The sequence below is a fragment of the Oncorhynchus kisutch genome, unplaced genomic scaffold, assembly GCF_002021735.2.
Source record: "Oncorhynchus kisutch isolate 150728-3 unplaced genomic scaffold, Okis_V2 scaffold1028, whole genome shotgun sequence".
Classification (NCBI taxonomy): Eukaryota; Metazoa; Chordata; class Actinopteri; order Salmoniformes; family Salmonidae; genus Oncorhynchus; species Oncorhynchus kisutch.
Window position 1 is genome coordinate 46,012 of NW_022262973.1, and position 23,785 is coordinate 69,796.

The 23,785-nt window shown below is 43.0% G+C and overlaps 1 protein-coding gene and 1 long non-coding RNA gene across 2 annotated transcripts in view; one reads left to right on the top strand and one right to left on the bottom strand.

Moving 5' to 3' along the window:
- LOC116364206 (uncharacterized) lies at positions 1-9,592 on the bottom strand. The gene is made up of 2 exons (XR_004207939.1): positions 9,539-9,592; positions 1-110 (listed from the first exon to the last, which is right to left on the bottom strand). It is a non-coding gene; the product is annotated as an uncharacterized LOC116364206 (long non-coding RNA).
- LOC109877500 (myosin heavy chain, fast skeletal muscle-like) overlaps positions 8,718-23,785 on the top strand; it is a 20,351-nt gene continuing 5,283 nt past the window's right edge. The window contains exons 1-30 of the mRNA XM_031817447.1: positions 8,718-8,761; positions 8,871-9,098; positions 9,425-9,571; positions 9,780-9,936; positions 10,912-10,939; positions 11,117-11,225; positions 11,383-11,475; positions 11,652-11,712; positions 11,808-11,906; positions 12,204-12,307; positions 12,820-12,958; positions 13,192-13,310; positions 13,476-13,625; positions 13,720-13,890; positions 14,117-14,420; positions 15,021-15,085; positions 15,172-15,259; positions 15,376-15,493; positions 16,841-16,964; positions 17,391-17,527; positions 18,575-18,830; positions 19,048-19,290; positions 19,642-19,818; positions 19,915-20,060; positions 21,623-21,713; positions 22,019-22,408; positions 22,530-22,656; positions 22,841-22,959; positions 23,257-23,453; positions 23,589-23,772. Of these exons, the coding sequence (XP_031673307.1) occupies positions 8,883-9,098; positions 9,425-9,571; positions 9,780-9,936; positions 10,912-10,939; positions 11,117-11,225; positions 11,383-11,475; positions 11,652-11,712; positions 11,808-11,906; positions 12,204-12,307; positions 12,820-12,958; positions 13,192-13,310; positions 13,476-13,625; positions 13,720-13,890; positions 14,117-14,420; positions 15,021-15,085; positions 15,172-15,259; positions 15,376-15,493; positions 16,841-16,964; positions 17,391-17,527; positions 18,575-18,830; positions 19,048-19,290; positions 19,642-19,818; positions 19,915-20,060; positions 21,623-21,713; positions 22,019-22,408; positions 22,530-22,656; positions 22,841-22,959; positions 23,257-23,453; positions 23,589-23,772 (4,359 nt within the window). The 5' untranslated portion in view covers positions 8,718-8,761; positions 8,871-8,882. The remainder of the gene's footprint in view (positions 8,762-8,870; positions 9,099-9,424; positions 9,572-9,779; positions 9,937-10,911; positions 10,940-11,116; positions 11,226-11,382; positions 11,476-11,651; positions 11,713-11,807; positions 11,907-12,203; positions 12,308-12,819; positions 12,959-13,191; positions 13,311-13,475; positions 13,626-13,719; positions 13,891-14,116; positions 14,421-15,020; positions 15,086-15,171; positions 15,260-15,375; positions 15,494-16,840; positions 16,965-17,390; positions 17,528-18,574; positions 18,831-19,047; positions 19,291-19,641; positions 19,819-19,914; positions 20,061-21,622; positions 21,714-22,018; positions 22,409-22,529; positions 22,657-22,840; positions 22,960-23,256; positions 23,454-23,588; positions 23,773-23,785) is intronic.

A 23,785-nucleotide genomic window follows, 5' to 3' on the forward strand; every position in this document is an offset into this window, starting at 1 on the left:
GAAAAGAGTTCAAAGATGCAGACATCTATGAGATGAACCCCCCTAAGTACGACAAGATTGAGGACATGGCCATGATGACCTACCTGAATGAAGCCTCTGTGTTGTATAACCTCAAAGTCACAATGCAAAAGGGTAGACTATTGGCCTAACCCACTAAATTGACAAGCTATTGTCTCATGGGAAGTGGTTTGTCTAACATTTTAAAATGCAACGATACAGTGCTCACTGCATTGTGAGAAGACCATGGCTGTAAAGTCAGATGAGGTCTTTGTGGCCAAATGCACAGTTGTCTAGTTGGGTATGACAGCTGCACATATCAGAGGGTAACTTCTGCCCAGAGCAAGTTTGGAGCTTAGAGAAACATCTCCCTCAAATACAAAAACACAGGTCATATATCATACAAGATCTTTGCACATTAAAATAACTTAATGTCATAAACGCTTAGTTTGCATGGTGCTAATTTTCTCTCCACCCACAAACACGGGCAAGAAAACATCTTGTCTAATAACAGTGGTATCAGTGCCAGAATTAGGCTGTGTTGGCAGATATACCAAACAATAAACCTTGGCTGTAGTGAAGACGAGAGCACAGTCCAAGAAATGAAAAGGCCTAGATGGTCACCCTGCTCAACTAGTGTATCCAGCAGATATGGGGCTTCTTGTACTGATGTGCTGTGTGGACACTGGGCATAAAGAATGAATTAATATTAATATACAATAGTAGATAAGGTAATCCAAGCAAAATTATATCCTACCAAACTCTATTCTTATGTTGGGAACATTATATAAAATTATATCCTACCTACCTCCCCCTGCTCTTCATTAAGTACCTGTGTGTTATCAGAGTTCAACCTCCCCTGCTCTTCATTAAGTACCTGTGTGTTATCAGAGTTCAACCTCCCCTGGTCTTCATTAAGTACCTGTGTGTTATCAGAGTTCAACCTCCCCCTGCTATTCATTAAGTACCTGTGTGTTATCAGAGTTCAACCTCCCCGTGCTCTTCATTAAGTACCTGTGTGTTATCAGAGTTCAACCCCCCTGCTCTTCATTAAGTACCTGTGTGATATCAGAGTTCAACCTCCCCCTGCTCTTCATTAAGTACCTGTGTGTTATCAGAGTTCAACCTCCCCCTGCTCTTCATGAAGTACCTGTGTGTTATCAGAGTTCAATCTCCCCCTGCTCTTCATTAAGTACCTGTGTGTTATCAGTTCAACCTCCCCCTGCTCTTCATTAAGTACCTGTGTGTTATCAGAGTTCAACCTCCTCCTGCTCTTCATTAAGTACCTGTGTGTTATCAGAGTTCAACCTCCCCCTGGTCTTCATTAAGTACCTGTGTGTTATCAGAGCTCAACCTCCCCCTGCTCTTCATTAAGTACCTGTGTGTTATCAGAGTTCAACCTCCCCCTGCTCTTCATTCTCTCTTTTGAGGACTTCTGTAACCGTAATAGCCTTGGTTTCATGCATGTTAACATTAGAAGCCTCCTCCCTAAGTTTGTTCTATTCACTGCTTTAGCACACTCTGCCAACCCGGATGTTCTAGCTGTGTCTGAATCCTGGCTTAGGAAGACCACCAAAAATTCAGAAATTTTAATTCCAAACTACAACATTTTCAGACAAGATAGAACTGCCAAAGGGGGCGGTGTTGCAATCTACTGCAAAGATAGCCTGCAGAGTTCTGTCCTACTATCCAGGTCTGTACCCAAACAATTTGAACTTCTACTTTTAAAAATCCACCTCTCTAAAAACAAGTCTCTCACCGTTGCCGCCTGCTATAGACCACCCTCTGCCCCCAGCTGTGCTCTGGACACCATATGTGAACTGATTGCCCCCCATCTATCTTCAGAGTTCGTGCTGCTAGGTGACCTAAACTGGAACATGCTTAACACCCCAGCCATCCTACAATCTAAACTTGATGCCCTCAATCTCACACAAAGTATCAATGAACCTACCAGGTACCTCCCCAAAGCCTTAAACACGGGCACCCTCATAGATATCATCCTAACCAACTTCCCCTCTAAATACACCTCTGCTGTCTTCAACCAAGATCTCAGCGATCACTGCCTCATTGCCTGCATCCGTAATGGGTCAGCGGTCAAACGACCTTCACTCATCACTGTAAAACGCTCCCTGAAACACTTCTGCGAGTAGGCCTTTCTAATCGACCTGGCCGGGGTATCCTGGAAGGATATTGATCTCATCCCGTCAGTAGAGGATGCCTGGATATTTTTTTTAAATGCCTTCCTAACCATCTTAATTAAACATGCACCATTCAAGAAATTTAGAACCAGGAACAGATATAGCCCTTGGTTCTCCCCAGACCTGACTGCCCTTAACCAACACAAAAACATCCTATGGCGTTCTGCATTAGCATCGAACAGCCCCCGTGATATGCAGCTGTTCAGGGAAGCTAGAAACCATTATACACAGGCAGTTAGAAAAGCCAAGGCTAGCTTTTTCAAGCAGAAATTAGCTTCCTGCAACACTAACTCAAAAAAGTTCTGGGACACTGTAAAGTCCATGGAGAATAAGAACACCTCCTCCCAGCTGCCCACTGCACTGAAGATAGGAAACACTGTCACCACTGATAAATCCACCATAATTGAGAATTTCAATAAGCATTTTTCTACGGCTGGCCATGCTTTCCACCTGGCTACTCCTACCCCGGACAACAGCACTGCACCCCCAACAGCAACTCGCCCAAGCCTTCCCCATTTCTCCTTCTCCCAAATCCATTCAGCTGATGTTCTGAAAGAGCTGCAAAATCTGGACCCCTACAAATCAGCCGGGCTAGACAATCTGGACCCTATCTTTCTAAAATTATCTGCAGAAATTGTTGCCACCCCTATTACTAGCCTGTTCAACCTCTCTTTCGTGTCGTCTGAGATTCCCAAAGATTGGAAAGCAGCTGCGGTCATCCCCCTCTTCAAAGGGGGGGACACTCTTGACCCAAACTGCTACAGACCTATATCTATCCTACCGTGCCTTTCTAAGGTCTTCGAAAGCCAAGTCAACAAACAGATTACCGACCATTTTGAATCTCACCATACCTTCTCTGCTATGCAATCTGGTTTCAGAGCTGGTCATGGGTGCACCTCAGCCACGCTCAAGGTCCTAAACGATATCTTAACCGCCATCGATAAGAAACATTACTGTGCAGCCGTATTCATTGATCTGGCCAAGGCTTTCGACTCTGTCAATCACCACATCCTCATCTGCAGACTCGACAGCCTTGGTTTCTCAAATGATTGCCTCGCCTGGTTCACCAACTACTTCTCTGATAGAGTTCAGTGTGTCAAATCGGAGGGTCTGCTGTCCGGACTTCGGGCAGTCTTTATGGGGGTGCCACAGGGTTCAATTCTTGGACCGACTCTCTTCTCTGTATACATCAATGAGGTGGCTCTTGCTGCTGGTGAGTCCCTGATCCACCTCTACGCAGACGACACCATTCTGTATACTTCCGGCCCTTCTTTGGACACTGTGTTAACAACCCTCCAGGCAAGCTTCAATGCCATACAACTCTCCTTCCGTGGCCTCCAATTGCTCTTAAATACAAGTAAAACTAAATGCATGCTCTTCAACCGATCGCTACCTGCACCTACCCGCCTGTCCAACATCACTACTCTGGACGGCTCTGACTTAGAATACGTGGACAACTACAAATACTTAAGTGTCTGGTTAGACTGTAAACTCTCCTTCCAGACCCATATCAAACATCTCCAATCCAAAGTCAAATCTAGAATTGGCTTCCTATTTCGCAACAAAGCATCCTTCACACATGCTGCCAAACATACCCTTGTAAAACTGACCATCCTACCAATCCTCGACTTTGGCGATGTCATTTACAAAATAGCCTCCAATACCCTACTCAACAAATTGGATGCAGTCTATCACAGTGCAATCCGTTTTATCACCAAATGCTACCCACCATTGCGACCTGTACGCTCTCGTTGGCTGGCCCTCGCTTCATACTCGTCGCCAAACCCACTGGCTCCATGTCATCTACAAGACCCTGCTAGGTAAAGTCCCCCCTTATCTCAGCTCGCTGGTCACCATAGCATCTCCCACCTGTAGCACACGCTCCAGCAGGTATAGCTCTCTAGTCACCCCCAAAACCAATTCTTTCTTTGGCCGCCTCTCCTTCCAGTTCTCTGCTGCCAATGACTGGAACGAACTACAAAAATCTCTGAAACTGGAAACACTTATCTCCCTCACTAGCTTTAAGCACCAACTGTCAGAGCAGCTCACAGGTTACTGCACCTGTACATAGCCCACCTATAATTTAGCCCAAACAACTACCTCTTTCCCAACTGTATTTAATTTTTATTTATTTATTTTGCTCCTTTGCACTCCATTATTTGTATTTCTACTATGCACATTCTTCCATTGCAAAACTACCATTCCAGTGTTTTACTTGCTATATTGTATTTACTTTGCCACCATGGCCTTTTTTGCCTTTACCTCCCTTCTCACCTCATTTGCTCACATTGTATATAGACTTGTTTATACTGTATTATTGACTGTATGTTTGTTTTACTCCATGTGTAACTCTGTGTCGTTGTATCTGTCGAACTGCTTTGCTTTATCTTGGCCAGGTCGCAATTGTAAATGAGAACTTGTTCTCAACTTGCCTACCTGGTTAAATAAAGGTAAAATAAAAAAATTAAATAAAAATTAAGTACCTGTGTGTTATCAGAGTTCAACCTCCCCCTGCTCTTCATTAAGTACCTGTGTGTTATCAGAGTTCAACCTCCCCTGGTCTTCATTAAGTACCTGTGTGTTATCAGAGTTCAACCTCCCCCTGGTCTTCATTAAGTACCTGTGTGTTATCAGAGTTCAACCTCCCCCTGCTCTTCATTAAGTACCTGTGTGTTATCAGAGTTCAACCTCCCCTGGTCTTCATTAAGTACCTGTGTGTTATCAGAGTTCAACCTCCCCCTGCTCTTCCTGGACTTCCATTGGAATTGTTTGTGTCGTTTTGTTCCTAACTTATTAGGTTCCAGAACTGTAGAGTATGTCATATCTGTATCTACTCACGGTTTAATAACTGCCCTCTCTGATATCTGTGTTAGAATAGGCAGCCTTCTATAAAACACATGCTTTCTTAGATGACCTCTTGTATTCCTATCTTTACACTGTATAAATAAGGGCTCCGCTCTGCACATTACAGACTACAGGTCCCTTAATAACACATCATTCCAATAAGGTTTGTTGTTCAGCTTGTAAACCTTCCTAACTTGGGGGTGTATTCTCAATTCACATCATTTTTTGACCATTTCAGAATATAGGATATAACAAAATGTTTCATACCCCACGTCTAAATCAAGTTGTGTTTCTCCACACTGTCTTCTGATGAGTTCTCTCAGTGTTCTGCCATTTCAGACCAGAGGAAATCATTAGGCACATTTCTTTTCTTACATTTAGGCCTTTTGCAGGATATGTATATTTTGCCCTGAGAGAAGTTCAGTAATTCGCTCAGAAACTTCATGGCCAAACAGAAAAGGTCATACATAAAGGTCATCGTTGAAGCCAGCTCAGCTGCTAAGACGTTAACTTCAGAGTGTAATAAACGTTCGAGGCAGTTATATCGCTGTCAGCAATATGAGTGGATAAGATTATTGAAATACTGTACTGGTGATATGTGTCATAAGAATCCTACTGGACCCTTTTAGCCAACTGAAATGTGAGACAAATAAAAGTGCCTCTAGAATCTTCAATTGGAACATGGGTCATTCCACATGATCAAATCAAATTTTATTGGTCACGCACTTTAAGCAGATATTATTGCGGGTGTAGCGAAATTCTTGTGTTTCTAGCTACACCAAGATTTGACTATTCAATGTTCAATGTTCGCTTTGAACAAAAAATATTTCAAAAGGGAACAGATTCATCATATTTAAACGAGAGTTCAGTTCACGTTGACCTTAAAATGAATCACATGACATAAATAATAATCTTCCAACATGTATTTGTCAAAACAACCAAATAACTTGCAATGATACAATTATGATGAAAACTTGGAGACATTTTGGTGTTAAGGAGGTTAAAGTCTTCCTAGAAGTCACAGAGGGTTCACCGAGGGACATTCCTAAATGCATTTTGGGGTTAAGGAGGTTAAAATCTTCCTAGAAGTCACAGAGGGTGCACAGAGGGACATTCCTAAATGCATTTTGGGGTTAAGGAGGTAAAAATCTTCCTAGAAGTCACAGAGGGTGCACAGAGGGACATTCCTAAATGCATTTTGGGGTTAAGGAGGTTAAAATCTTCCTAGAAGTCACAGAGGGTGCACAGAGGGACATTCCTAAATGCATTTTGGGGTTAAGGAGGTTAAAATCTTCCTAGAAGTCACAGAGGGTTCACACAGGGACATTCCTAACTGCATTTTGGGGTTAAGGAGGTTACAATCTTCCTAGAAGTCACAGAGGGTGCACAGAGGGACATTCCTAAATGCATTTTGGGGTTAAGGAGGTTAAATTCTTCCTAGAAGTCACAGAGGGTTCACACAGGGACATTCCTAAATGCATTTTGGGGTTAAGGAGGTTAAAATCTTCCTAGAAGTCACAGAGGGTGCACAGAGGGACATTCCTAAATGCATTTTGGGGTTAAGGAGGTTACAATCTTCCTAGAAGTCACAGAGGGTGCACAGAGGGACATTCCTAAATGCATTTTGGGGTTAAGGAGGTTAAATTCTTCCTAGAAGTCACAGAGGGTTCACACAGGGACATTCCTAAATGCATTTTGGGGTTAAGGAGGTTACAATCTTCCTAGAAGTCACAGAGGGTGCACAGAGGGACATTCCTAAATGCATTTTGGGGTTAAGGAGGTTAAAATCTTCCTAGAAGTCAGAGGGTTCACACAGGGACATTCCTAAATGCATTTTGGGGTTAAGGAGGTTAAAGTCTTCCTAGAAGTCACAGAGGGTGCACAGAGGGACATTCCTAAATGCATTTTGGGGTTAAGGAGGTTACAATCTTCCTAGAAGTCACAGAGGGTGCACAGAGGGACATTCCTAAATGCATTTTGGGGTTAAGGAGGTTAAATTCTTCCTAGAAGTCACAGAGGGTTCACACAGGGACATTCCTAAATGCATTTTGGGGTTAAGGAGGTTACAATCTTCCTAGAAGTCACAGAGGGTGCACAGAGGGACATTCCTAAATGCATTTTGGGGTTAAGGAGGTTAAAATCTTCCTAGAAGTCAGAGGGTTCACACAGGGACATTCCTAAATGCATTTTGGGGTTAAGGAGGTTAAAGTCTTCCTAGAAGTCACAGAGGGTGCACAGAGGGACATTCCTAAATGCATTTTGGGGTTAAGGAGGTTAAAATCTTCCTAGAAGTCACAGAGGGTGCACAGAGGGACATTCCTAAATGCATTTTGGGGTTAAGGAGGTTAAAATCTTCCTAGAAGTCACAGAGGGTGCACAGAGGGACATTCCTAAATGCATTTTGGGGTTAAGGAGGTTAAAATCTTCCTAGAAGTCACAGAGGGTGCACAGAGGGACATTCCTAAATGCATTTTGGGATTAAGGAGGTTAAAATCTTCCTAGAAGTCACAGAGGGTGCACAGAGGGACATTCCTAAATGCATTTTGCCACTTTAGCAAGTATTTATTTATATTAGAAATCAGAGCATTTCATTTAATATAACAGGCTTTTATAAAGCAATATTTGTACACAATTTCTACATAAAATGTCAAAGGGATGTGAAAGGGACTCATTTCGTGGAACGACTATCAAACTGAAGATAAATACACTACATGACCAAAAGTATGTGGACACCTGCTCGTCGGGCATCTCATTCTAAAATCATGGGCATTAATATGGAATTGGCCTCCCCTTTGCTGCTATAACAGCCTCCACTCCTCTGATAAGGCTTTCTACTAGAACATTGCTGTGTGGACTTGCATCCATTCAGCCACAAGCAACGTGGACTCAGTCCATTACAGTATATGAGGTTCAGTGGAAGTGGAAGTTACATTGGGAAGAATCAAACTTTTGTTATCGTCATAATTAATAATAATGACATCTATAATTTACGTAAACTCAGTGAAATTCAATTCAGAGACAAATATGACATTAAAAAGTCATGTCATGGGAGTGTGGTGCTCCTGGAAGTGGGAGGTGCTAGTGAGACACAGAAATAAACAGGTCTCTCATCCAATTCATGTCCTTTCCCAGAGTGGTCCATAATTAACTTTTGCTTGGTTGGCACTTCCAACCAGATATAAGGAGGCTGAGGCCCCAGCATCCATAAGTCAGATACCTTCTTCCTCTGTGGTAAGACCTCTACATCTCCTTAGATTTTTACATTTGTCTCATCTTTGTACTCAGCAACTGAGGCAGTAGCTAACTGCACTGTTTGAAATGACTTCTGCATTGTCTCTTGTAAGATTTTACAATATGCAATCAAGTGGCATTTCTAAAAAAAAATATATATATGTGTTATACTTTAAATGTGTTTTATTTAAAATCTATAACTTTCAGTGGTGCTCCTGCACTTGAAAGGGTGTTCTAGAATGTAACTGGGTTTTATGAGAATTTATTTGAATTCCTGACAGAACGTGTAGTAAAGTGAGTTGCCACTAGGAAAATTAAAGTTACCAGTTGCACCTGTAGGTGAATTTGACATGTAATGTTTGAGTTAAATGTTTTCTAGCCCTTTAGGGGTTCAATGATAAGGCTTTAGACTTGTGGGTTTTCACAACACTCTCATGTTTCACAGGGTCCTCCAAGAAGTATACATTCATCTGTAGGAGGGGAAAAAGAAGGTGAGACATGGTTTGAGATTATTCTGTGAGATACCGCTCACCTAACTCTGTTGACTGGGGAGGAAGCACCACAGAGTCAATCATGTTTCTTGTTTCATCTCTTTCCTAGTTATCCGTCACCATGAGTACGGACGCGGAGATGCAAATCTACGGCAAGGCTGCCATATACCTCCGTAAGCCTGAGAGGGAGAGGATTGAGGCACAAGCCGCACCCTTTGATTCAAAGAACGCCTGCTATGTGACAGACAAGGTGGAGCTGTACCTTAAGGGTTTAGTCACTGCCAGGGCAGAAGGGAAATGTACTGTGACAGTTACGAGACCTGACGGAAGTAAGGAGGTAAGCCTGATCTGAAAAGTAGTCAAGTTTAATTTTGTGAATTTACTCTATTTCTTAAAAAATCACTGAAAATCCAAACAATGTCTATAAGGCAATAAGAAATCAGTTACAAAAAAAATTGATTAAGAAGCATTACATTTTGTTTGATATAGAATGTTGATTAGTCAAGAATCTCCAGTTATGTGTCAGTTATGGGGGATAACTAAGTAGTTGGATGAAATGTGGATATGCATTTTTTAAATGATTAAACTTGTATTTAATGAGCAAAAAGCATTCAGTCATGTCCACTTTGATCTGTGTGTAATCTAGATTTCTGACTGTTTCAGGAAGGAAAAGAGTTCAAAGATGCAGACATCTATGAGATGAACCCCCCTAAGTACGACAAGATTGAGGACATGGCCATGATGACCTACCTGAATGAAGCCTCTGTGTTGTATAACCTCAAAGAGCGTTATGCAGCATGGATGATCTATGTAAGAAACCTGCACATACAAACACACATACATGAACATAATAAATACACACATACAGTACTACACATAAATGAATGGTAGAAACCAAAACATATCAATACAGTAGACCCACATCAGTTTACCAAAGTACACCCACATCCTCACATAAATCCAGGTAAATGTCAATCTGACTTTGTTAATCTCCTAAATTAATTATGCTTTCATCCAGACCTACTCTGGGCTCTTCTGTGCCACGGTGAACCCCTACAAGTGGCTCCCTGTGTACGACGAAGAGGTTGTCAACGCCTACAGAGGGAAGAAGAGGATGGAGGCTCCACCCCATATCTTCTCCGTCTCTGACAACGCCTTTCAGTTCATGATGATTGGTATGAGCTCTCATGGATGGATGGATGGATGGATGGATGGATGTATTGTTTGGTTGGATGGATGGATGGATGGTTGGTTGGTTGATTGGTTGGATGGACGGATGGATGGTTGGTTGGATGTATTGTTTGGTTGGATGGACGGATGGTTGGATGGACGGATGGATGGATGGACGGATGATTGATTGGTTGGTTGGTTGGTTGGTTGGATGGATGGACGGATGGATGGTTGGTTGGATGTATTGTTTGGTTGGATGGACGGATGGATGGATGGACGGATGGATGTATTGTTTGGTTGGATGGACGGATGGTTGGATGGACGGATGGATGGATGGACGGATGGTTGGTTGGTTGGTTGGATGGACGGATGGATGGTTGGTTGGATGTATTGTTTGGTTGGATGGATGGATGGATGGATGGATGGTTGGTTGGTTGATTGGTTGGTTGGATGGACGGATGGATGGTTGGTTGGATGTATTGTTTGGTTGGATGGACGGATGGATGTATTGTTTGGTTGGATGGACGGATGGTTGGTTGGTTGATTGGTTGGTTGGTTGGTTGGATGGACGAATAGATGGTTGGTTGGTTGGATGTATTGTTTGGTTGGATGGACGGAAGGATGGATGGATGGATGGCTGGATGGATGGATGGATGTATTGTTTGGTTGGATGGACGGACGGACGGACGGACGGACGGACGGATGGATGTATGGATGGATGGTTGGTTGGATGGGCGGATGGATGGATAGATGTCCATAAGTGCATATGGAAAGATGGATGGATCTGTCAATGGAAATTAAAAACTGCCTCAGACAGGTATCTACTGTTTTCTAACAGTTTCTAACAATATCTGATTTTCAGTAAGCTATCACTTCAATGGAACATTTTCAAAAATGAAATTCATGATGATGCTATCAATTAAATAATGTCCCCATAATGTTTCTTGAGTATGATAAGTAATATGATTTTTTGGTTCCAGATAAGGAGAACCAGTCCATCCTGATTACGTAAGTTGTTTACTAAAATTTCACTTTGTTTCACGAGTCGATGAGAATGATTATTTGTTAAAGACTTATGTCAGAACACAGGTTAACAGTGTATTTTTCTATGCTATTTCTTAGTGAAAGCCAATCTGACACTCAAACATGTAACTAAAACCCCTCTTTCTCTGTCATATAAACCAGCGGAGAATCCGGTGCAGGAAAGACTGTCAACACCAAGCGTGTCATCCAGTACTTTGCCACCATTGCAGTGTCTGGTGGCAAGAAGGAAGCAGACCCCAACAAAATGCAGGTAGGTTGTTCTTATGTTTGCCTTTTTAACACATTTCAGTTTGGTTTTCTGAGCAAACTTTTTTCCATCAGTGAATCATGTTTCAAGAAAAGTCATTGAGAAAAACAAACTTTACCACTTTTCCAGTTTCTGAGAAACTTGTGTTTGTCTCAATCAGGGGTCTCTTGAGGATCAGATCATTGCAGCTAACCCTCTGCTGGAGGCTTACGGTAATGCCAAGACAGTGAGGAACGACAACTCGTCTCGCTTTGTAAGTATGAAGGGCATACTGTGGAAGTTACCTTATATTGGAAAAAAATGTATTTCAGTAGTTCCCTTTTGTTAAATCAATAGATGTCCAACAAACTGTAAAATTGAAAGGGTTTATCAAAGTAAAATGTTAGAATTATTTGTTGACCTATCTCAACCCCCCATGCTCTACTACAGGGTAAATTTATTAGGATTCACTTCCAAGCTGGCAAACTGGCTAAAGCTGACATTGAGACCTGTGAGTTGGCTTTGATTATTTCTCAATGCTTTCCTAAGTTCACAGATAAAATGTAATTATATAATCTCCATTTTATCTCTCTCCTTCTCTCTCAGACCTGCTGGAGAAGTCCAGAGTGTCCTTCCAGCTGCCCGATGAGAGAGGCTACCACATCTTCTTCCAGATGATGACAGGTCACAAACCTGAGATAGTTGGTACGACAAAGTAGAGTTTCAGGAGAAATTATTTCCACCCCCATCTGTGGAACTTGTTAAAAATATTCATAGTCCACACTAATAATACTATTACAATGAGTACATCCAAGGTAACAAGGCATCTAGACATGGGTCAGGTCTCTGGGAAATATCTATCAAGTAATGCACTGTGATGCACTAGTAATACTACATGTATCCTTGAGTCCATCTATTGAGTAAAGGAGGGAGAGATACTGTAAAGTAGAACAGCAGAATTCTAAGAGATTTAACTGACAAGCTGTTCTCCGTTGTCCACAGAAATGTCGCTCATCACTACCAACCCCTACGACTTCCCCATGTGTAGCCAGGGACAGATCGCTGTGGCCAGCATTGACGACAATGAAGAGCTGGATGCCACAGACGTGAGTTAAACAAAGGGTTAACAAAACTCTAGATAGGACCACCATACACACTGAATGCGGTGTGAAAATACAACTTGGTAGCGGCTGGGAATTGTCATGATTTAATCTACATTGACAATGTAGTCATTTAGGAGACGCCCTTATCCAGAGCAACTTAGTGAGTAAGTGCATACATATTCATACTGGTCCCTCATGGGATTTGAACCTACAACCCTGGGGTAGCAAGTGTCCTGCTCTACCAACTGAGCTACATGGGACGAATTACTTGTGTTAGTTAGGCATGTGCCTCAAGCCACTCTTCATAACTTCACATTTCGTCATGTAAGGCTTCCACAAGAGAGCTAAGTGCCTTGTGGAACTGTGTAAAACTCCTTTTGTGTTTCCATCACTAATGTGTTGGCACAGAGTCATATCTATTCATCACATTCGTTCTGGAGTGAGCCGAGAACTGTAGTGTAACTGAGCAAACTACCGTTCAGTTCATCACTATTGTACTTCGTCTTTAATGTCAGGATGCCATAACAATCCTGGGCTTCACTAATGATGAGAAGATTGGCATCTACAAGCTGACAGGAGCTGTAGTGCACCATGGAAACTTGAAATTCAAGCAGAAGCAGCGTGAGGAGCAGGCCGAGCCAGACGGCACAGAGGGTGAGTCCCACTCATAGATATACAATATGTAGAGCATAAGTCCTATTCCCAGTCCCCAACATAGAAATAGAACACCTAGGACAGACAGTGCCACATGAAAGTCAGGCAGAAAATAATTTTTGGGGACCAAATTACCACCTTCAGTTATGATTTGAGAAAACAATTTGTCAATGTGACATCAGAAACAAGTGATCTTGTGTCCCTGAGTCTGTTGTTGTTGGTTCTCTCTTCAGTGGCTGATAAAATTGGCTACCTGCTGGGCCTGAACTCAGCTGAGATGTTGAAGGCTATGTGCTACCCCAGAGTGAAGGTCGGCAATGAGTATGTGACCAAGGGACAGACTGTGGCTCAGGTAAGGCAGCCAAACATGGAATCTACCTTTTTCTGAGAGAGTGATTATTTTGGGGATGAGTGCATTGCTTTAATTGAATAGTGATGTTTTCTCCCAAGCTTGTATCACCTTATCACTGGACATGGTCAATATCTAATGTATTAATTTGAGGTATTATCATTGCAGGTTAATAACTCAGTCATGGCTCTGGCCAAGTCCATCTATGAGAGGATGTTCTTGTGGATGGTCATCCGTATCAATGAGATGTTGGACACCAAGAATCCAAGACAGTTCTATATCGGTGTGCTTGACATTGCCGGGTTTGAGATCTTTGATGTGAGTATGAGACCAGAACAAGACAATTAGTTCTGATTGAGATGGATTACAAACTTGTATGATGAAATTATCCCTTTTAAAATTCCATCAACAGTACAACAGCATGGAGCAGCTGTGCATCAACTTCACCAATGAGAAACTGCAACAGTTTTTCAACCACACCATGTTCGTCCTGGAGCAAGAGGAGTACAAGAAGGAGGGAATCGTCTGGGCCTTCATTGACTTCGGCATGGACTTGGCTGCCTGCATTGAGCTTATTGAGAAGGTAAGATGTCTGTGAGGATTATAATGGACCATTATAATGGGCCATAACAGCAAAGCGCTTAGCGACCGTTATTATCACAGTGGTACATTGCATCTGACTGTTGAGATCTCAATATGTTTCCTGTTTTGTGCCCCAAAATGAATATAATCCTATCATAGCATGTTTGCTAAAATAATAAATATGATCTTAAATCATGCTAATTTGTTATACATCCCTTTTCGTAAAGCCATTGGGCATCTTCTCCATCCTTGAAGAGGAGTGCATGTTCCCCAAGTCTTCAGACACTACCTTCAAGGACAAGCTGTACTCCCAGCATCTTGGCAAAACGAAGTCGTTTGAGAAGCCCAAGCCTGCCAAAGGCAAGCAAGAGGCCCACTTCTCCCTGGTGCACTACGCCGGCACTGTGGACTACAACATCACTGGCTGGCTGGAGAAGAACAAGGACCCCCTGAACGACTCAGTTTGTCAGTTGTACGGGAAGTCCCCAGTCAAAATTCTGGCTGCCCTGTATCCCCCTCCCCCTCCTGAGGGTAAGACTAGCATCACATCACAATATTTAATTAAGCGTTAGTTACAACTCAGACCCAAATGTTCTTTAAAGTCTTAGAATGTATCACAATTTCTTAGGGTTTATCACTGGGTTGATTTACTAATACACTTGGTTAATTTAATCATGCAATAGATGTTATTCTACACAACCTCATTGGCAGCATTTACCTGTAGATATGTGTGAAGTTAACCAAAGATTCTCTGGTTTATACAGTGGGGCAAAAAAGTATTTAGTCAGCCACCAATTGTGCAAGTTCTCCCACTTAAAAAGATAAGAGAGTCCTGTAATTTTCATCATAGGTACAACTATGACAGACAAAATGAGGGAAAAAATCCAGAAAATCACATTGTATGAGGGTATATAACAAAGTATTGAGATAAACTTTTGTTATTGACCAAATACTTATTTTCCACCATAATTTGCAAATAAATTCAGAGATTCTCTGGATTATAATTAGTGTGTTTGCTGAAGACAAGACCACTCTAGATTTCTTACATATTCGTATTATTATTCTATTTATTCCACCCGCTCTAGGAAATGTACTTTTCTAGTTATCTTTTACTTTTCCCCATTTTAACAGATAAAGCCAAGAAAGGAGGCAAGAAGAAGGGTGGTTCCATGCAGACTGTGTCCTCCCAGTTCAGGGTGAGCTTTTGACATGTGTATATTCAGTCCTTCAAAAGGTGCATTGATTATCATAAATGAAAACATGGTTTGTAACCCCCTTACAGGAGAACTTACATAAGCTGATGACCAACTTGAGGAGCACTCATCCTCACTTTGTGCGCTGCCTGATCCCCAACGAGTCAAAGACTCCAGGTACAAGAAATATTGAGTTAAATATGTTATCATATCAGTACAGTATCAGTGATCTTAACGATCCCAATCTTTAACCTGTTTATTAGTATTAAAAGAGACTTGTTTTGATTTACCAGGTCTGATGGAGAACTTCCTGGTTATTCACCAGCTCAGGTGTAATGGTGTACTGGAGGGTATCAGGATCTGCAGAAAGGGCTTCCCCAGCAGAATCATCTATGCTGACTTCAAGCAGAGGTACATTCACACAAACACAGACACAGACACACACACAGAGAGAGAGAGAGAGAAAAATTATTGGCACTCTTGATTAAGATGAGCAGAAAAGACTGAATCAAATAACACTGATACTGAGCTATATTGTACGGTCAAACATTTGTGACAATTTTATTATTTCATACTCAGAGAAAGAGATTTTGTTTAACAATTCTTATTTTAATTCAAGATAGGGTTCATCATGATTGGCACCCCTGTTTTCAGTACGAGGACAATGGTCTTTTTCTAGAATGTTGTATGAGATTGTAGATCACAATGGGAGGGATGTTGGACCCTCCTTCCAGAATCCTTCCAGATCCTTGATATCCATCGTCTGCACTCATGGACTGCCCTCTTCAATTCAAACCACAGGTTTTCAATGGGCTTCAAGTCTGGAGACTGAGATGGCCATAGTAAAATATTAATTTTAGATTTTGATGTGTGCTTGGGGTTATTGTCTTGCTGTAATACCCACCCGTTGCCACGTTTCAGCCTCCTGGCTGAGGCAACCAGGTTTTTGGCTAAAATGTCATGGTACTGGGTAAAGTTCATGATGCTGTTGACCTTAACGAGCCCCCCAGGTCAGTTGACGTAAAAACTCCACCACCATATATTATTGGGTTTATTTCCTTCATACACATATTTCTTCCGAAGCCAAAAAGCTCTTTTACCACAATATATTATTATTACAATATAGCTCCGTATTTGAATTATTGTATTATTATACTTTTTGCATCTTTATCAAGGGTGCCATTTTACCCCTTTTTCTCCCCAATTTCGTGGTGTCCAATTGTTTTTAGTATCTACTATCTTGTCTCATCGCTACAACTCCCGTACGGGCTCGGGATTGACGAAGGTTGAAAGTCATGCGTCCTCCGATACACAACCCAACCAAGCCGCACTGCTTAACACAGGGCGCATCCAACCCGGAAGCCAGCCGCACCAATGTGTCGTAGGAAACACCGTGCACCTGGCAACTGCCCGCCACAGGAGTCACTGGTGCGCGATGAGACAAGGACATCCCTACCGGCCAAGCCATCCCTAACCCGGACGACGATAGGCCAATTGTGCGTCGCCCCACGGACCTCCCGGTCGCGGCCTGTTACGACAGAGCCTGGGCGCGAACCCAGGATTGGGTACGACACATTGGTGCGGCTGGCTTCCGGGTTGGATGCGCCCTGTGTTAAGAAGCAGTGCGGCTTGGTTGGGTTGTGTATCGGAGGACGCATGACTTTCAACCCAGGATCTCTGATGGCACAGAATCCCTAGCCACTGCGCCACCCGGGAGGCCCCCAATTTGGCATATTTTAAAACTGTCTTCTCATTCAGGTACAAAGTACTGAATGCCAGTGTCATCCCTGAGGGCCAGTTCATGGACAACAAGAAGGCTTCCGAGAAGCTGCTTGGGTCCATTGATGTGAATCACGAGGATTACAAGTTTGGACACACCAAGGTCAGTCAAAAACCCCCAGAAAAATCTGACAACAAAACACAACTTGAATAATAATTTAAATCTGTACCATATAAAATCTCTCCAGGTGATCTATCCATCCTTTTGTTCTTTCTTCTTCATTTAACTAAATGGAAAATGTGGAAAAACATTGTAGTGTTTTTCTTCAAAGTCATACATCACAAGTATAGAAGAGAAACTAAAGTCATCATCATGTGCATTGTGTTACAGTGTTATGGCTGCAGTTATCTGTATCTGTGTACATTATTAATCTACAACTGTACAATAACTAACAACTTGGAAACAACCTATCCCATGGTTTGTTTGTAACCATAGCAAAGTTAATGTTGTTTAAATCAATCTAGTGGTTTGACCATTTCTATCTGTCACCATCTGTGGTTCCATTGACCATGTTAACCTGTGTCTCAGGTGTTCTTCAAAGCCGGTCTGCTGGGTGTCCTGGAGGAGATGAGAGATGAGAAGCTGGCTGCTCTGGTTGGCATGGTCCAGGCTCTCAGCCGTGGATTCCTCATGAGGAGAGAGTTTAGCAAGATGATGGAGAGGAGGTGAGGAATAGTAGACATCTTGGCAAAGCTTTCTGTCAACCACCTGTATCTAATGCATTATGATTACATACTGTATATGCTGTGAGTTGTTCAGAATGAGAAAGTACATCTTATAATGGTCTACTACAGCTTTTGGGTTAATTCTTTTAGTCCAGAAATGGATGTAGCAACTAAGGATTCTAGCTTTATAGCTGCAGTTTGGGATTTGGCTGTTCAATTGTCATTTAATGTGTGATATTAACCCATTCATTTTTTAAGAATATAAAAATATCTCATGAGTTTAGCATAATCTGTCAGTCCTTGCATTTAGAGCACTGTCTTTGAATTTAAGAGGGGTTACATTTCCCCTCTAGCCCCTTTCAGCTGTAAACAGACAGTGGTGGGGGTTCCATTTAGTTATTCTTCGATTCCCGTAATGATAATCTGTCAGTCCTTGCCCCCTTCCTCAGCTGTAAACAGACAGTGGTGGGGGTTCCATTTAGTTATTCTTCGATTCCCGTAATGATAATCTGTCAGTCCTTGCCCCCTTCCTCAGCTGTAAACAGACAGTGGTGGGGGTTCCATTTAGTTATTCTTCGATTCCCGTAATGAAAATCTGTCAGTCCTTGCCCCCTTCCTCAGCTGTAAACAGACAGTGGTGGGGGTTCCATTTAGTTATTCTTCGATTCCCGTAATGATAATCTGTCAGTCCTTGCCCCCTTCCTCAGCTGTAAACAGACAGTGGTGGGGGTTCCATTTAGTTATTCTTCGATTCCCAGAATGTATCTTTATGAAACATCACACTGGTCATTTCAACCCCCAAATTAAATGTGATGACGTTGAAACAACCTGGATTTTAAAAAAAGTTATCAATATAAGGGAATTTTGTATTTTTTTTCCACTCAACTTTGAACCTAAATCCAATAACATGGTGTCATTTTTGTTGATTTCACATTGAATTCACGTTAGACCAAATGTAAAATAAAAAATAAAAAATGGATGTTGAACTGACGTCTGTCCCTTCTGGGACGTCACTCACGATGCCACTATATCCTTTCTGTTGAACAGAGAGTCTATCTTCGCCATCCAGTACAACATCCGCTCATTCATGAATGTCAAAACCTGGCCATGGATGAAGTTGTACTTCAAGATCAAGCCCCTGCTGCAGAGCGCTGAGACTGAGAAGGAGCTGGCCAACATGAAGGAGAACTATGAGAAGATGAAGACAGATCTGGCCAAGGCTCTGTCCACAAAGAAGCAAATGGAGGAGAAGTTGGTGGCCCTGACGCAGGAGAAGAACGACCTGTCACTCCAAGTTGCATCTGTGAGTGAACAACTACCCTCGCATGGGCACATTTACATACACATGAATACACACACATACACACGCATATATGAACACACTAAAGTATGTGGTTAACTGACACATTTTTATTGCCAATATTATATTCTTTATAAAATTCATTAATATCTTTTGATTTGCTCGACATTCAATACACAAAGTGAGGCCTCTGATTTTGTTTCTGTTGTTCTAAAACCAGGAAGGAGAGAGTCTGAACGATGCTGAGGAAAGGTGTGAGGGGCTCATCAAGAGCAAGATCCAGCAGGAGGCCAAACTCAAAGAGACGACCGAGAGGCTGGAGGATGAGGAGGAGATCAATGCTGAGTTGACTGCCAAGAAGAGGAAGCTGGAGGATGAGTGCTCTGAGCTGAAGAAGGACATTGATGACCTGGAGCTCACCCTGGCCAAAGTGGAGAAGGAGAAGCACGCCACTGAAAACAAGGTCTTGTGTCTTACTATAGACAGTCTAACCAAACAATAATCCAAACATTAAACAACTTAAAACATAGCTTAACAGAAATGGAATTCAAGTTGTATTGTGGGTGCAGGAAATATTAAGACACAATAGTAGAATTTCAGTTGTGGGGAACTTCCAACATTCATTGTATGTTCTGATCCCCCTCATTTATGACTTCCACTCAGTACACTGGCATGGTGAACACTGACATCTAGTGTTGAATCTACAGTATAGTAGTTGTTGATTAATTTCTAATCTAAATTAAATGAATGTAATATTTAACTAACTAAATCTCTCCTTTATGGTGAAGTATAATTATGTTGTGGAAATGTACAGGTTAAAAACCTGACAGAGGAGATGGCGTCTATGGATGAGAGTGTTGCCAAGCTGACCAAGGAGAAGAAATCCCTCCAAGAGGCCCACCAGCAGACACTGGATGACCTGCAGGCAGAGGAGGACAAAGTCAACACTCTGACCAAGGCCAAGACCAAGCTGGAACAGCAAGTGGACGACGTGAGTGGAGTTTGACATTTTGGCCATGATAGTATGTAAGATGACATTATCTTCAGTTGTTTAGATTTTAACAATATATGTGTTTTCATCTTCTAGCTTGAGGGTTCTCTGGAGCAAGAGAAGAAGCTCCGTATGGACCTTGAGAGATCCAAGAGAAAGCTGGAGGGAGATCTGAAACTGGCCCAGGAGTCCATAATGGACCTGGAGAATGACAAGCAGCAAGCTGATGAGAAAATCAAGAAGTAAACACAAACAAATGATGACAGTATTACCTGCTATAGTGGTTGTTCATAACTCATTCCTGTAATTATGAATTAGCACTTGCTTGTGATTCTTAAAAGCAAAGTAAATGGTGTGATACTCTCCCTTTGCACTAGTGGTCACCAACCGTTCGATCGCGATCGACTTGTCGATCTCCAAGGCATTTCTAGTCGATCGCCAAACATTTCTGTAAAAAACCAATGATAAAGCCTTCTGTCCCTATTTTTTTTATTTTTGTCTCGGGCTGTTGGTGGCAGGTGCAGCCAATTTCAGCTGCCCTGTGGGCCGGGTAGGCAAACTGTTGCCATTTAATGTGTCTGAAGGTACAACAACTGCCTTCCTGGTGGGCCTGGAGAGAAAATCAAGTGCACTATGCTACCGCTGGCCAATCAGATTGCTCAAATGAACAAGTCTGCAGTAACGTAGAAGAACGCTACGGCAAAATTGATACTGTGAGATTACAAAACCACGACTGGAGAGAGACTGTCAACGAATACAGCAAAGAGCTGCTGTTTCTATGAGAGAGTTCGTGTTTAAGTTCTTACTCAGCCCTGTCAACACTTTGTTTTCAACACTTTTATAAGCCATAAAATGCGCGTTCTTCTTATTTCCACTCAGCGCTACAACAAGCAGAGCAACAGTAACGAATGAATTGGAAAGTGTATCTACAGGCGTTGTTGTTATTATTAGCGGCTTGGGTCCTTTGTAATATCAATGAATATTTCCCTTTCTCTGTTCAAAGGAGTAACAACATGCATTTGTGTACGAGGCAGAAATAATGCGATAATAATAAGCGCGACACGAGTTTCGCCATCAGCTGGAAGACGGTGTCCCTCAATCTGCTGCTCTCTCCCTCTACTGAGACAGACCCTCAATCTGCTGCTCTCTCCCTCTGCTGAGACTGACCCTCAATCTGCTGCTCTCTCCCTCTGCTGAGACTGACCCTCAATCTGCTGCTCTCTACTGAGACTGACCCTCAATCTGCTGCTCTCTCCCTCTGCTGAGACTGACCCTCAATCTGCTGCTCTCTCCCTCTGCTGAGACTGACCCTCAATCTGCTGCTCTCTCCCTCTGCTGAGACTGACCCTCAATCTGCTGCTCTCTCCCTCTGCTGAGACTGACCCTCAATCTGCTGCTCTCTCCCTCTGCTGAGACGGACCGTCAGATGCAGGCACCATCAGCCCAGTAAAATAAAAGTAAAATCAAATAATTTAAATGTCATCACTCAGCTGTGCCTCACAAGTAGTACAACAACGGATCTATTACCGGTGTGATCATATAGCCTACCTCAAAAAAATTTAATGACCTGAACAACAATGCATTGGCAGGTAAATTCAAGCAAAGCCAGAATGCAGTGATAATTGCTACAGTACTGTTTTAAATAGGTTAATGTTGCATAGGCTTACATTTTGAAAGTTATTTTAATAAAAAAATCAGAGCGGTAGATCTCGGCATGCATTTTGACTCAGAAAATGTTGGTGACCACTGCTTTACACTATTGAAACAAAACCAACTCTGCAATTGACCTGTTTGTGTTTCTTAGGAAGGAGTTTGAGACCACCCAGCTCCTCAGCAAGGTTGAGGATGAGCAGTCTCTGGGAGCTCAGCTGCAGAAGAAGATCAAGGAACTCCAGGTCCAGTACAGGATATAAGCTCCAGTACAGAAAAGCACAGACTTGAATCATTTCCTGAAAACCATTATTCTGGTAGCACACATTTTTCCAGGTGGCTTCTGACAGCTGAGTAGGTTGGAAGATGGTGTTTCTTAACATTGTGGTTTTGGTTCCTGCATGAGACACTGTCTACTGAATATATTAGTGTAACTGGCTTCGTATTAAACACATTTATGCAAAATATACATACTATTATTATTTTGTGGAGTTCAATTGTTTCAACTGTATTGTAGTGTTCATCCCCCTGCTCCTGTCCCCTGTTCTAGGCCCGTATTGAGGAGCTGGAGGAGGAAATTGAGGCTGAGCGTGGAGCCAGGGCTAAGGTTGAGAAGCAGAGGGCCGATCTCTCCAGGGAACTTGAGGAGATCAGCGAGAGGCTGGAGGAGGCCGGAGGCGCCACTGCTGCTCAGATTGAGATGAACAAGAAGCGTGAGGCTGAGTTCCAGAAGCTGCGTCGTGATCTTGAAGAGTCCACCCTGCAGCATGAGGCCACAGCCGCCGCTCTGCGCAAGAAGCAGGCCGACAGTGTGGCTGAGCTCGGGGAGCAGATCGACAACCTGCAGCGCGTCAAGCAGAAGCTGGAGAAGGAGAAGAGCGAGTACAAGATGGAGATTGATGACCTCTCCAGCAACATGGAGGCCGTCGCCAAGGCAAAGGTGAGTAGTGATGTTTTGATCAAGCAGTGTTGAGGAGGGTCAACTACATCACCATTCAAGTGAACTGAAGTTGACAGGAGTCCCACATATAAAGTAATGATGGAACGTGTTTCACTAACAGGGCAATCTGGAGAAGATGTGCCGTACTCTTGAGGACCAGCTGAGTGAGCTCAAGACTAAGAATGATGAGAATGTTCGCCAGGTCAACGACATCAGCGGACAGAGGGCCAGACTCCTGACAGAAAATGGTACCATCAACAATGAACAATAAGCCAATGCTTTCCTTTAGTAGAAAACAAAATGTGTTGTGGGCACAATCCACACAGTTGCTACTGTACTATTCACTGCCCTATTGCCTACAATACCTCAAAATACATTTTCAATCTTAGAGAACAGAGACCCTATTTACAAGATGTCCCTCTGTCCCTGCAGGTGAGTTTGGCCGCCAGCTTGAGGAGAAGGAAGCCCTGGTGTCTCAGCTGACCAGAGGCAAACAGGCCTTCACCCAGCAGGTGGAGGAGCTGAAGAGGGCGATTGAGGAGGAGGTCAAGGTAAGGGACCCAAAATGGACTCCATGTCCACAGAGTTTAGAGCTTTTTCTTCATATAGACTGTGACTACGCAACCCTCTGAGACTCCTACTGTCTCTCCAACCTCAGACTCCTCTCTCCACCCTCAGAGACTCCTATTGTCTCTCCACCCTCAGAGACTCCTATTGTCTCTCCACCCTCAGAGACTCCTATTGTCTCTCCACCCTCAGAGACTCCTATTGTCTCTCCACCCTCAGAGACTTCGACCATAATTTGTTTGACTATCTCACTAATCTCTCCTTGTCTTTCATTCTCACAGGCTAAAAACGCACTGGCCCACGGTGTTCAGTCTGCCCGCCATGACTGTGACCTCCTGAGGGAGCAGTTTGAGGAGGAGCAGGAGGCCAAGGCAGAGCTGCAACGGGGCATGTCCAAGGCCAACAGTGAGGTGGCTCAGTGGAGGACTAAGTATGAAACTGATGCTATCCAGCGCACAGAGGAGCTGGAGGAGGCCAAGTGAGTCGCACGCAACAGAAAAACTCAGATATGGTGTGGATGGTGAGGGTGGTAGGGGGCTCTGAGAAAATGTTACATCAATATATATTGTAACATTTCTTTCACACCATCAAACCACCCTCTGTTGTCCAACAGGAAGAAGCTGGCCCAGCGTCTGCAGGATGCTGAGGAGACCATTGAGGCGACCAACTCCAAGTGCGCCTCCCTGGAGAAGACCAAGCAGAGGCTGCAGGGAGAGGTGGAGGACCTCATGATTGATGTTGAGAGAGCCAACGCATTGGCCGCCAACCTCGACAAGAAGCAGAGGAACTTTGACAAGGTGAAAATGAATA